Genomic DNA, 13,645 nt, shown 5'->3' on the forward strand with positions numbered 1-13,645 from the left:
TTCCGTCGCGCTCAGGGGCGGGCGGAGCGGACTGACAGACATGGCAACGGACCAGTGTGAGCGGCGAGCGAGGCGTGCGTGGCGTGCGTGGCGCGCTGGCCTGGAAGCGCTGGATCTGAGAGGTGTGCGGGCGGGTTGAGCAGTGCGAGGTTTTGGCGGCCATGGCTCCCAACGTGCCTGCGGCCGAACCGGTCCCGGAGTCTCCTAAAGGCGTCCGGGCCGTGCTCTTAGGGCCGCCCGGAGCCGGCAAGGGTACCCAGGTGAGCTGCTGAGCCGGGCTTGTCGGTGGAGCCCGTGAAACTTCAAGGTCAGGGCGGCCGAAGGTCCGGTTCGCCCCAGACTCAGGCCGCGCGGGCTGAGGCCTGGACGGGGGGTTCCCTGGCTGGCGTTTGGGGTTCTGGCAGGTGTTTTGGGGAGGGTCCAAGTTGGAGGTCGAGGGAGTCTGAGTTAGAGTTCTTGAGTGCCCCAGGCCTGAGGTGCTGTGTTAGGGGATCAAAGGACTGAGTAGATTCCTTTAGGGTTTAGAAGCTGAGAAGATTTGAAGGGTAAGTGTGAGCCCTGGACTGAGGCATGTAGATCGGAACCCGAGTTGGAGACAGGGACCCTAGATTCAGTGCGATTTGACAGTAGATTACGTTCTAGGGTTACGTTCCAGGCACTCGCGGTAGGGGCACGTTTCTGGTATTGACTAATGTCTGAAGGCGGAGGAGCATCTCCCGGACGTGGGGGAAAGCGCCAGCTGTAGTATGCTGCTGATAAGGAGAACTGCTCAGAGAAGTGATATGACCTGTCTGAGCCAAGTTAGGTGGATAGGAGAGGGTACCTCAATGTACAGGTAAGAAAACAGGCCTGGAGAGGTCAGATGACTTTCCCAAGTTAGTAAAATTGACCTCAAGGAGCCTGGAACCTCAAGGTTCTGCGTGATTGGAGTGAGGTCACCTTCTGCTGACTGTGAGGCCTCTCTTGGCACCTGGGACATAATGGGCCCATAGATCAGGGATGAGATTTATGATCTCAGAATTTGGAAGCCCATGCTGCTGCTGCTAAGTCACTTCAGTCGTGTCCGACTCTGTGCGATCCCACAGACGGCAGCCCACCAGGCTCCGCGGTCCCTGGGATCCTCCAGGCAAGAACACTGGAGTGGGTTGCCATTTCCTTCTCCAGTGCACGAAAGTGAAAAGGGAAAGTGAAGTCGTTCAGTCGTGTCCGACCCTTAGCGACCCCATGGACTGCAGCCTCCCAGGCTCCTCCGTCCATTGGAGTTTCCAGGCAAGAGTACTGGAGTGGGGTGCCACTGCCTTCTCCTGGAAGCCCATAGATTGGGTTATTATCCTCCTGGAATTGCCCCCGCCCCTCCCAGACCTCAGGATTTTGCTGGTTGTTAGGGTCTAAAGAGAGAATTCCTGAAAATCTGAGCTCCTAAGGAAATGAGGTTCTGGATGCTGCTCTGTGCCCCCTCTTCTAGTCCTAGTCCTTGCAAAGATTGCAGACAATTTGTCTTACTCTTTCTTGGAACTCTTGTGACACCCAGCACATTACTTGGCACTTGATGAGGTTACTAGATATGGATGATGCCGAGAAGGGGAGTCTGGGAGGATTCAGTTCATTCCTGTGACTTTGCTTTTTGGCTCTGGCTACTAGGTCAAGAAAAGCTTCCGAAATGGCTCAATGGTAGAGAATCTGCCTGCCAGTGATCCTTGGGTGGGAATGATCCTGCGGAGAAGGGAATGGCAACCCACTGCAGTATTCTTGCCTGAAAATCCCCATGGACAGAGGACCTGGTGGGCTGCAGTCCATGGAATTGCAAAGAGTTGAACATAACTGAGCACGCACGCATTCAGTCAAGAAAGACCACTTTCCCTTTTCTCTCTGTAGGCAGAGCCGATTTGCCCTTGAGGCTCACAGTTAGCCTAATCCCCTTGTCCTTTCATACAGAAGGTTCCTCTTTCCTTTTTCTGCCACCCTCAGTTATTAGGTAACCTGTGGCTAGGTATATTTAATCCCAAACTCTATGGACTTCTGCTGTGAGTGACCAAGATAAACAAGGTAACCAAATGCATTGATTTTTTTTTTCCTTGGTTCATATTGAGGTTAATAATTTCAGTGGTTGTGAAATGGGCAGCCAATCTCAGTGCTGAGGCAAGGGCTTGACAGTTTAACAGACTTGTAACTTCTAGGCCTCACTGCTGTCAGCTGAAAAATGGGGGTAATGCTTATGCGGTCAGCATTTCTTGAGCACCAGACATTGGAGATAGAACAGTAAACAAGACGGAGAAGGTCCTTGTCCCTCTAGACCAAAAGTTAACAAGGATACTGGAAAATTATGTGTGTGTAAAGCACACCTAGATGACAACCAGGCGCATAGTAGGTGTTCACTAATTGTTGACTCACTCATCTTAATTGATAATACATTCCCTCAACCCCCAACTCAGTTGTAGCTCAGTGTAAAGGGTGATGTACTCAGGAAGTTTTGAGGGAAATTCTACTTGTGAGCTGACTTACAAGGGTGTATATATGATGAGAGTTGGTCAGAGAAGGCCTTATGGAAGTCAGGGAGATGTGACTTTAGCTGGGACTTGAAAGGGTAAAATTTACACAAGTTGCTTAACCTCTGTACACCTTTCTTAAGGTATTGGGAACCATAGGGATACTGGCAGTTGTAGTTTTAAGGAATTAAAACTGTTCATAAATCAGAGGTTGCAGAGTGGCAGCCTGCAGCAGCTTGTAGCCTGCAGACACACCCCAGCTTTTAATTATGAAGAGTTTGAATGCGAAAAAGATGACAGGATGGTGTAATGAGCCCCCAGGTACACGTCCAGGCCCAGCTACCATCAGCTGGTGGCCATTCCTTCCCCATCTGGTCTCCCTTCACAAATGATTTTAAAGAAGCTCCCAGATACTGTTTCATTTGTAAATATTTCAGTGTGCATCTAAAAGACATTCTTTTTTGTAGAAAAACATAATATTCCATAAAAAATAAATAGTAGGAGTAAATGTTTATGTTTCTATTCATTTGCATTTCAAGTCTCATTTTTTATTAGTTTTTTTTTTTAAGTGTTTATGTATTTATTTGACTGCACTGGATCTTAGTGGCCACGCACAGCATCTTCGATCTTTAGTTGCAGCATGTGGGATCTCATTCCCTGACTGAGGGTTGAACACCGCGCCCCCTGCATAGGGAGCTTGGAGTCAGCTGCTGGACCACTGGGGAAGTCCCTCAAGTCTCTTTCAATTTACAGGTTGTCCTGTACCTTGGGTTAGTGCCTAGTACCTACTCAGTAATTTTTTTCTTCCCACTGGTGCTTCCTTTTACACCTGTATAAACTCAGTGTCTTAGGTATTTAATGTTGGCATGGCTGAAATAATTGTTTCCTTTTAAAAGTTAGTTTTAACTGAAATAGTTAAACATTTTTAAGCTGCCTGCTTTTGCATCAGCATGCTGCTGCTGCTGCTAAGTCACTTCAGTCGTGTCCGACTCTGTGTGACCCCACAGACGGCAGCCCACCAGGCTCCGCGGTCCCTGGGATCCTCCAGGCAAGAACACTGGAGTGGGTTGCCATTTCCTTCTCCAATGCACGAAAGTGAAAAGGGAAAGTGAAGTCGCTCAGTCGTGTCCGACCCTTAGCGACCCCATGGACTGCAGCCTCCCAGGCTCCTCCGTCCATTGGAGTTTCCAGGCAAGAGTACTGGAGTGGGGTGCCACTGCCTTCTCCTGGAAGCCCATAGATTGGGTTATTATCCTCCTGGAATTGCCCCCGCCCCTCCCAGACCTCAGGATTTTGCTGGTTGTTAGGGTCTAAAGAGAGAATTCCTGAAAATCTGAGCTCCTAAGGAAATGAGGTTCTGGATGCTGCTCTGTGCCCCCTCTTCTAGTCCTAGTCCTTGCAAAGATTGCAGACAATTTGTCTTACTCTTTCTTGGAACTCTTGTGACACCCAGCACATTACTTGGCACTTGATGAGGTTACTAGATATGGATGATGCCGAGAAGGGGAGTCTGGGAGGATTCAGTTCATTCCTGTGACTTTGCTTTTTGGCTCTGGCTACTAGGTCAAGAAAAGCTTCCGAAATGGCTCAATGGTAGAGAATCTGCCTGCCAGTGATCCTTGGGTGGGAATGATCCTGCGGAGAAGGGAATGGCAACCCACTGCAGTATTCTTGCCTGAAAATCCCCATGGACAGAGGACCTGGTGGGCTGCAGACCATGGAATTGCAAAGAGTTGAACATAACTGAGCACAAATGCACTCAGTCAAGAAAGACCACTTTCCCTTTTCTCTCTGTAGGCAGAGCCGATTTGCCCTTGAGGCTCACAGTTAGCCTAATCCCCTTGTCCTTTCATACAGAAGGTTCCTCTTTCCTTTTTCTGCCACCCTCAGTTATTAGGTAACCTGTGGCTAGGTATATTTAATCCCAAACTCTATGGACTTCTGCTGTGAGTGACCAAGATAAACAAGGTAACCAAATGCATTGATTTTTTTTTTCCCTTGGTTCATATTGAGGTTAATAATTTCAGTGGTTGTGAAATGGGCAGCCAATCTCAGTGCTGAGGCAAGGGCTTGACAGTTTAACGGACTTGTAACTTCTAGGCCTCACTGCTGTCAGCTGAAAAATGGGGATAATGCTTATGCGGTCAGCATTTCTTGAGCACCAGACATTGGAGATAGAACAGTAAACAAGACGGAGAAGGTCCTTGTCCCTCTAGACCAAAAGTTAACAAGGATACTGGAAAATTATGTGTGTGTAAAGCACACCTAGATGACAACCAGGCGCATAGTAGGTGTTCACTAATTGTTGACTCACTCATCTTAATTGATAATACATTCCCTCAACCCCCAACTCAGTTGTAGCTCAGTGTAAAGGGTGATGTACTCAGGAAGTTTTGAGGGAAATTCTACTTGTGAGCTGACTTACAAGGGTGTATATATGATGAGAGTTGGTCAGAGAAGGCCTTATGGAAGTCAGGGAGATGTGACTTTAGCTGGGACTTGAAAGGGTAAAATTTACACAAGTTGCTTAACCTCTGTACACCTTTCTTAAGGTATTGGGAACCATAGGGATACTGGCAGTTGTAGTTTTAAGGAATTAAAACTGTTCATAAATCAGAGGTTGCAGAGTGGCAGCCTGCAGCAGCTTGTAGCCTGCAGACACACCCCAGCTTTTAATTATGAAGAGTTTGAATGCGAAAAAGATGACAGGATGGTGTAATGAGCCCCCAGGTACACGTCCAGGCCCAGCTACCATCAGCTGGTGGCCATTCCTTCCCCATCTGGTCTCCCTTCACAAATGATTTTAAAGAAGCTCCCAGATACTGTTTCATTTGTAAATATTTCAGTGTGCATCTAAAAGACATTCTTTTTTGTAGAAAAACATAATATTCCATAAAAAATAAATAGTAGGAGTAAATGTTTATGTTTCTATTCATTTGCATTTCAAGTCTCATTTTTTATTAGTTTTTTTTTTTAAGTGTTTATGTATTTATTTGACTGCACTGGATCTTAGTGGCCACGCACAGCATCTTCGATCTTTAGTTGCAGCATGTGGGATCTCATTCCCTGACTGAGGGTTGAACACCGCGCCCCCTGCATAGGGAGCTTGGAGTCAGCTGCTGGACCACTGGGGAAGTCCCTCAAGTCTCTTTCAATTTACAGGTTGTCCTGTACCTTGGGTTAGTGCCTAGTACCTACTCAGTAATTTTTTTCTTCCCACTGGTGCTTCCTTTTACACCTGTATAAACTCAGTGTCTTAGGTATTTAATGTTGGCATGGCTGAAATAATTGTTTCCTTTTAAAAGTTAGTTTTAACTGAAATAGTTAAACATTTTTAAGCTGCCTGCTTTTGCATCAGCATGCTGCTGCTGCTGCTAAGTCACTTCAGTCGTGTCCGACTCTGTGTGACCTCACAGACGGCAGCCCACCAGGCTCCGCGGTCCCTGGGATCCTCCAGGCAAGAACACTGGAGTGGGTTGCCATTTCCTTCTCCAATGCATGAAAGTGAAAGTGAAGTCGCTCAGTCGTGTCTGACTCTTCGTGATCCCATGGACTGCAGCCTCCCAGGCTCCTCCGTCCATGGGATTTTCCAGGCAAGAGTACTGGAGTGGGTTGCCATTGCTTTCTCCATAATAATGTCTAAAATATCTGGACCTCGTGGGTTTGTTGTTTTGTTTAAATAACCTTATTTCCCTGTCTCCCTTTTGGGGTTGGATGTTCTTAGGGTGCGGCCAAAACCACAGTGTGTTTCCTGTTTTCCTCTGCTAACCCCTCTCATAGTTTCTTCCATGTGTCCAGCTGACACCGGCTCTTCACGGCCAGCACGTGTAGGCTGTCAGCTGCCGTCTTGCAGATCAGGCTTGGTCAGTTATGTCTGTGCACTAACCCAGTGCAGAAGCAAACTCAGTGAGACCCACGTTCCTATTCCCCCTTTTACAGATAGAGAAACTAAAGCCCAAATAGCTTGTTCTCTAGGTTACAGGGCAAGTAACTGGCTGCTCTTGCATCTGAATGACTCTGGAGCTCCTGCTCTTTCTGCTGCCCTGGGTTAGATTTGTCTCCTACCCTGTGCATGTTTTCTTAGGTAAGTTCCTTGCTAGAGCTGCAGGGTAGCCCTCAAGAGGGTGTAGTATGGCAAAATAGTCACCCTTTCCTGGGTTCTGTGACAGACTCCCCGTATTCCCCCCCATCTCCACCACCCCCCCCCCAGCCAGAGATTTAATCCTTTTAATCCAGATTTAATGTCATCTGATTTAATCTTTCAGCCCTTGGAGGAAGGTCCTGTTGTTATCTTTGCCTTTTTACTGATAAACTGAGGCCCAGTCTGTATCTTGCCCTAGGACATAGGTAAAGTAGCGAAGATAGGATTTGAACGTGTGACTGATTTCTTGAACAGCATTAGCATCCTGTTGCTTGCAGTCTTAAATGTAGGAGCAGAAACCAACATACATGCAGGCAGTACTTACTAGTGCAGAGTACCACAGGGGAAGTACTGATGAGTGACTGACAACTGCTCAGATAGTTCAGGGTTAGAACAAGGACTGTGATTTGTTGAGGGCTTCCCTGATAGCTCAGTTGGTAAAGAATCTGCCTGTAATGCAGGAGACCCCAGTTCAATTCCTGGTTTCGGGAAGATCTGCTGGAGAAGGGATAGGTGACCCACTCCAGTATTCTTGGGCTTCCCTTGTGGCTCAGCTGGTAAAGAATCTGCTTGTAATGTGAGAGACCTGGGTTCAATCCCTGGGTTGGGAAGATACCCTGGAGAAGGGAAAGGCTACCCACTCCAGTATTCTGGCCTGGACAATTCCATGGACTGTATAGTCCATGGGGTCGCAAAGAGTCGGACATGACTGAGCCACTTTCACTTATGATTTGTTGAGAATCTTCTATTCTTCCTCCTAACCTCCCAGTGAAGAATGTTCCATTCTTTCTCCTACCTACCCACTGATACACCCAATTTATAGATGAAGAAATAGTCTCAAAGAATCACTAACCTGAGGTTACATGGTCAGTTAAAAGGTACAGCTGAAATTCAAACGCAGGTTTCTGTGCTCTTAAATGACTTTAAGTATAATACACACAGAGAAAGGTGCAGACATCTTAAGAGGGCGGCTTGATGAATTTTCACATGTGAACACACTTGTGTAGCTTGTACCCATATCAAGAAACAGAACATTGCCAGCACTGTGAAGGCTTCTTGCACTCCCTTCCACACACACACACATACACACCTTCCCCAAGGACAGCCACTAAGGCTTTGGGGGTGGTGGTGGCATGTTTTGTTAAGGTAAGTTCCTTGCTAGAGCTGCAGGGTAAAGAAGCCTATTTAGTGTCATGGATAAGAGCTAGGGCTTGACAGTCTTGAGACCAGTTACCAGATCTGCTGTTACTAACTTTGCAATTTGGGTCAACTTAGCCTCTGAATTTCATTTGTAAAACACAGATAAAACTAGTTACTACCTCCTGTATTTGTTATGTATTAATGTGGTTTAGTTGCTAAGTCATGTCTAAGTCTTTGCAACCCCATGGACGGTAGCCCGCCAGGCTCCTCTGTCCATGGGATTTCCCAGGCAAGAATACTGGAGTGGGGTGCCATTTACTTCTCCAGTTACGTATTATACATACTGTAAAACAGTGCATGGGAAAATTGCTTGGCATCTTGCAAACACCGAGTTAGCTGATGATTCCTTCTCAGAGGAAGAAAGGACAGTTGGGGAGGTTTTTGGTGGGGGAGAGATGCTCAGAAGTTGACTCTAGAAGGGAGAGGGTAGAACTTGGACCAGTAAGGGGAAGGGAGAGGGTATTCCTGCATAGAGAGGAGCTTGAGCTGAGGTCCTTGGAGAGGCTTATGTATTTGGAAATCAAACATAGAGCAGCTGTCAGCAGTGGTGCAGGGCATCCAGGTAGGGGGCTTGTGGGGACAAATTTGAGTAGCTTGGGAGGTAAAGGAAGTTGGTTGGGGAGGGCATGGAGCACACTACTAAGCTATTAGAACTTCTCCCTCGTTGCCCTAGGGGAACGTTGAGGCTTCTGAATGTGTGTGTGGTTTGCGGGGTGGTAGCGCGTCCAACAGTATTTTAGATGATTGCAACTGTATTTGCAGAGGCACTGGAGGTGAAAGTGGGAAAGACTGCACGGATGACGATTGTGAGGTGAGAAAACAAGTGTGTGTGCTCAGTCACTCAGGCCGACTCTTTGCAACACTGTGGAGTGTAGCCCACCAGACTCCTCTGTCCATGGAATTTTCCAGGCAGGAGTACTGGAGGAGTTGCCATTTCCTCCTCCATGGGATCTTCCCAACGCAGGGATCAAACCCGTGTCTCTTACGTCTCCTGCATTAGCAGGTGGATTCTTTACCACTGAGCCACCTGGGAAGCCCCCTAGAAGACAAGTGATCTTGATTAAATCAAATCTTGACTATCTTGACTATCAGTTTCCCTTTATTTCCCTAGTTGTCGGGCACTGTGCTGAATTATTTTGTGGATATATAATCTTATCAAGTCCCCATAACAGGTCTGAAAGTCGCTCAATCATACACTTTAAAGAGGGGCCAGACTTTGTATTTTTAGCACGTGCCCTAGATGATTGTGGTAACACACTGAAGTTGGAGAGTGGGGACGGGGGAGCCTGGTGGGCTGCCGTCTATGGGGTCGCACAGAGTCGGACACGACTGAAGCGACTTAGCAGCAGCAGCAGCCCCACCGTGCAGCCTCCCATCCTAACAGTTTGAGCCTTTCTGACCTACACCTTCCCCAACCACAGGTTTCTCACACAGGTGGGGTGCCTATTTCTTGGGCTCAAAAGTGGCCCTTGGCTAGTGAGACATGTGGCTCAGGGCCTCAGCCACAGCAGAATATGGCCCAGGGGTCAGCAGCATAGCCAGTCCTGTGGCGTGTTTAAAATCGGATGCTCAGGCCCCACCCTACTAAATTAGAATCTGTATTTTAGCAGCACCCTTAGGTGGTTTGGAGTAGAAAAAGCGTTGCTTTAAAGTATAAGCGTGAAGTCAGGGGAATATAATACAGCCATTTCATTAGGGTTCTTCTATAGTTTGCAATTAAAGAATAGTGTAAGAAATGAAGACCATGAAGGAGGCCTTCTAATTACTGAATGCCTACAGTGTCTGGGGCTTCCCAGGTGGCGCACTGGTAAAGAATCCACCTGGGGGTCGCATAGAGTCAGACACAACTGAGTGAGTGCACACACACGCACAGAGTGTGTCTGATGTTTTGGGTACTTTATTTCATTTTATCCTCACAACAGCCCTGTGAAGTAGACATCATCCCCCATTTAACTGGTGAGGAAACAGATTCTGAGACGTTAAGTAACTAGCCAAAGGTCATCCAGCTTTTGGGGGCCGCCAGGTTCATATGCAGATCTGTCTGACTCCTCGGTTCATGCTCTTTGCAGCCCACCACAATGATTCCTGTGCAGCCAGCAAAAAATGAAGGAGTTAGTCTTCCTCCGTGCCACCCCTTCCCTCTGAGAGTGTTGTTCCACAGAGCTGCAGAGTCCAGTCGCCTGGAACAGCACAAAAGTGTCCTGTGGTTTGGGGTGATAAAAATAGGATGGTTAGGTTCTGTGCTGACAGCGCTTCGCTGGTGTTTTGGTTAGTCTCTCCCTTGGAAGAGGCGTGACCTCCAAATTTTCCACCCAAGTTAATTTCAACAACCAAGAAGAAAGATCGCCAGAAAAGCACAGCCTTCTGGTTTTGTGGCCGCTGTGCCAGCCCAAAGGACCAGAGACTTTCCATTGCCAGAGGGGCCTGACTTTCATTGCTTTTCTAAAGTGCTGTTTTTAACACCTCACCTGGATTCTGTTTTGCTCGGAAATCAGTTCTTTGCTTGAGCTGAATCAGTCCGTGACTCACAAATCAGCACTTGTTGCACTGAACCCTGTCTATTTGGCTTTTATCATGTGCATCTGAGAAAACTCCCAACCAACTAGTTTGAACAAGGTCCCCACCCTACTTATTTTCTAAAACAGTTGAACCAGAAAGGTAAGTGTTAGGCTTTTGAACTGATTCTATTCCTTTTGAATTCTACATTCTTTTTTGCCTCTGCGAAACCAACGTAGAACTGTCCAGGGTCTCTTCCTCTTTGGTATTCATTCAGTTGTGTAGTCTACTGAACTGTGAGCTCATACAGGACAGAGTCTGTGTCTCCTATTCATCTGTTTCGCTGGCTCCCAGCGAGGTTCTAGGAAGAGGCGTATGAGTGAACATGGAATTAAGGCAAGGGTCACAGTAACAGTTGATGCTTCCTGAACGCTTACAGTGATCCTTCATAATCTCTCATCAATCCAGTGATACAGGAGATGATAGTACCATCTCCATTTTACCTAGAGAAATTTAAAATTTACAGAAGTGATACAGTTTTTCTCAAGTCACATATCCAGGCTTGGTGGACCTGGTGTCTGAAACCCAGGCAGTTTGACTCTGCAGCCCATGCTGTTAACCAAAAGGCTGTCCTGCCTACTAGAACTACCAAGAGCTTCCTTTGCCAGGTGCTGTGCTGTTCTAAGTCGCTTCAGTCGTGTCTGACTCCACAATCCTATGGAATGTAGTCTGCCAGGGTCCTCTGCCCATGGGATTCTCCAGGCAAAAATACTGGAGTGGGTTGCCGTTTCCTCTTCAGGGGATCTTCCCGACCCAGGGATCAAACTCACATCTCTTATGTCTCCTGCACTGGCAGGCGGGTTCTTTACCACAGCACCACTTGGGAAGCCCCACTGCTTGTCAGGTGGTCTTCATACATAGCTCATCTGATGCTCACTGCTACCTTTTGAGATGGAGCCTTTGTACTTTCATTTTATTTTATTTTTTATTATTATTTTTTTTGTACTTTCATTTTAAACAGATTAGAAAACTGTGCCTCTTGAGAGGTTAAGTGATTTGGCGCAGGTAATGCAGCTACCTGGTGACAGGGAAGGGGAAGGCCGAGTCTGCCCGGGGGAGACTTCTGCATCTGGCCCCAGCCGCCTCCCACACTAGTGACCACAGTACTTGACATCCACACATCCATTCCTTTGGCAAATATTCATTCAGCATGTTACATGCCAGGCATTGTGCCAAGTGCTTTATATACGTGAACTCATTTAAACTTCAGAGCAACTGTCTGTTTCTATTCCCATTCATAATGGGGAAGCTGAGGCTTAAGTGTCACTAGTGTGTCTAGTGAAAGCAGCGATAATAGCTGCTATTTATGACAATTTCCTGTGCTAGGTGCACTGTTGCAAGTCCTTCCATGTATTATCTCATGTAATTCTTCCTGCAACCCTATAATCATGGGTTAGAATATAACATAAGGTAGTTTTATCCCTGTTACAGGTAAGGAAATTGGCATTTCTGCACACACCCAGAAAGTGGCAGAGTCAGCTTCACATCCAGGCAGTCAAACTCCAAGGCCTGCACTGTTAACCGTATCCCGTGTTTTGTCCTGCCCTCCACAGGCACCCAAATTGGCTAAAAACTTCTGTGTCTGCCATTTGGCTACCGGAGACATGCTGAGGGCCATGGTGGCTTCCGGCTCAGAGCTGGGAAAGAAGCTGAAGGCGACTATGGATGCCGGGAAGCTGGTAGGTTCGGTGGGACCAATGAATGTTGATCTTCCTCAGTCCAGGTCTGCCCCGCCAGGGTGACCACCAGCCACATGCAGCTATTGAAATTCATTTTAATTTAAAATTAACTTTCTCAGCTTCACTTGCCACATTTCAGGGTTTTGCTATCCAACACAGATATAGAACTTTTTAATATTTATAATTGTATTTCTGTATTTTCGGGTGTGCTGCATCGTCATTGCTGCACAGGCTTTCCTCTAGTTGTGGCGAGTGGGAGCTACTCTCGTTGCGGTGTGCAGGCTCCTTGTTGCGGTGGCTTCTCTTGTGGTTGAGCATGAGCTCCACAGTATTTGCGGCACGTGGGCTCAGTAGTTGTGGCTCCTGGGCTCTAGAGCACAGGCTCAGTAGTTGTGGCACATGGGCTTAGTTGACCTGCAGCATGTGGGATCCTCCCGGATCAGGGATCGAACCTGTCTTCTACATTGTCAGGCAGATTCGTTCAGGCAGATCACTGAGCCACCAGGGAAGCCCCGAGATAGAACATTTTAATCATTGTAGAAAGTTCTGTCAGACAGCCCTGTGCTGTGGGGTGTTTTAACAAACTGGAAGATTATATGAACTTTTACATTAGCAAGTCTGCTTGGTTCATTCTGAATTTATGGCACTGATTTTATTCACAGTATTCTTGAAGTTCCTTTGTGCTGGCGTATTTTGTAATACAACCCTAGTTTTTAGAGCCAGAAACAAAATTGACATCCCTAGACCAGAACTCAAGGGTCCTTCAAGAGAGGACTCAAGAAGGCACAGGGTGCTTTTACTTACTTTTGTGACTCTCTTCTGTGTCTCTTAACAGAGGGGTTGCTTGGCAGTTAACAAAAGTATCCTTCTTATTTGGAGAATATAATAGCATTTTCTCTTGTTTTTAGTCCAGTTGATCTGATAGGAGAAGTACAATTTGTTATCCACTAGATCGTTTTGGTTAGTGTGTGTGCTAAGTTGCTTCAGCAGTATCTGACTCTGTGCGACCATATGGACTGTAGCCTGCCAGACTCCTCTGTCCATGGAGTTCTCCAGGCAAGAATACTGGAGTCAATTGCCATCCCCTCCTCCAGGGAATCTTCGCATCCCCGGGATCGAACCCCCATCTCTTATGTCTCCTGCATTGGCAGGCGGATTCTTTACCACCAGCACCACCCAGGTGCCAGAGCTTAATTGTAACTGAGTTTTTCTGGGACTTGGTCTTGGGAAGAATCGTTTTGTGCTTGGGCCTCTGGTCTTCATATCTTAGTATGTTGGTTAGGGCAGGTGCTGGGCTGAGTTACCTCCTGTCAGGCTTTGAGATTGTGGATCTGGGCTAGCTCTGCTGACGCGCCCACTGCCCCTTTACTTCTGGCCTGCCCTTCATGTGAGTGAGGCCGTCAGTCACTCCTGAGAGCTGGGTATTTTGGACTTTGGACCTTGATAGAAGATCCTGTACTGAGAACAAAATGGGATGTGGCAATGAGATTACTTATCTCCAGCCTTCACTTAGTCGTAGAGCTTATACTTTGTCCCCAAGTTCACAGCTGGTTCCAGGAGATAAGAGCGTTAGCTACCAAAAT

At 47.1% G+C, this 13,645-nt stretch overlaps 1 protein-coding gene across 3 annotated transcripts in view; it reads left to right on the forward strand.

Annotated features, from left to right (window-relative positions):
• Positions 1-13,645, forward strand: part of AK2 (adenylate kinase 2) — a 23,731-nt gene continuing 10,086 nt past the window's right edge. Inside the window, exons 1-2 of one of the 3 annotated variants that reach the window (XM_061388776.1) lie at positions 1-260; positions 11,937-12,062. In XM_061388776.1, the coding sequence (XP_061244760.1) occupies positions 162-260; positions 11,937-12,062 (225 nt within the window). In that variant the 5' untranslated portion in view covers positions 1-161. The remainder of the gene's footprint in view (positions 261-11,936; positions 12,063-13,645) is intronic. The other 2 variants (XM_061388794.1, XM_061388785.1) reach the window with 2 other exon arrangements.

The sequence above is a fragment of the Bos javanicus genome, chromosome 2, assembly GCF_032452875.1.
Source record: "Bos javanicus breed banteng chromosome 2, ARS-OSU_banteng_1.0, whole genome shotgun sequence".
Lineage (NCBI taxonomy): Eukaryota > Metazoa > Chordata > Mammalia > Artiodactyla > Bovidae > Bos > Bos javanicus.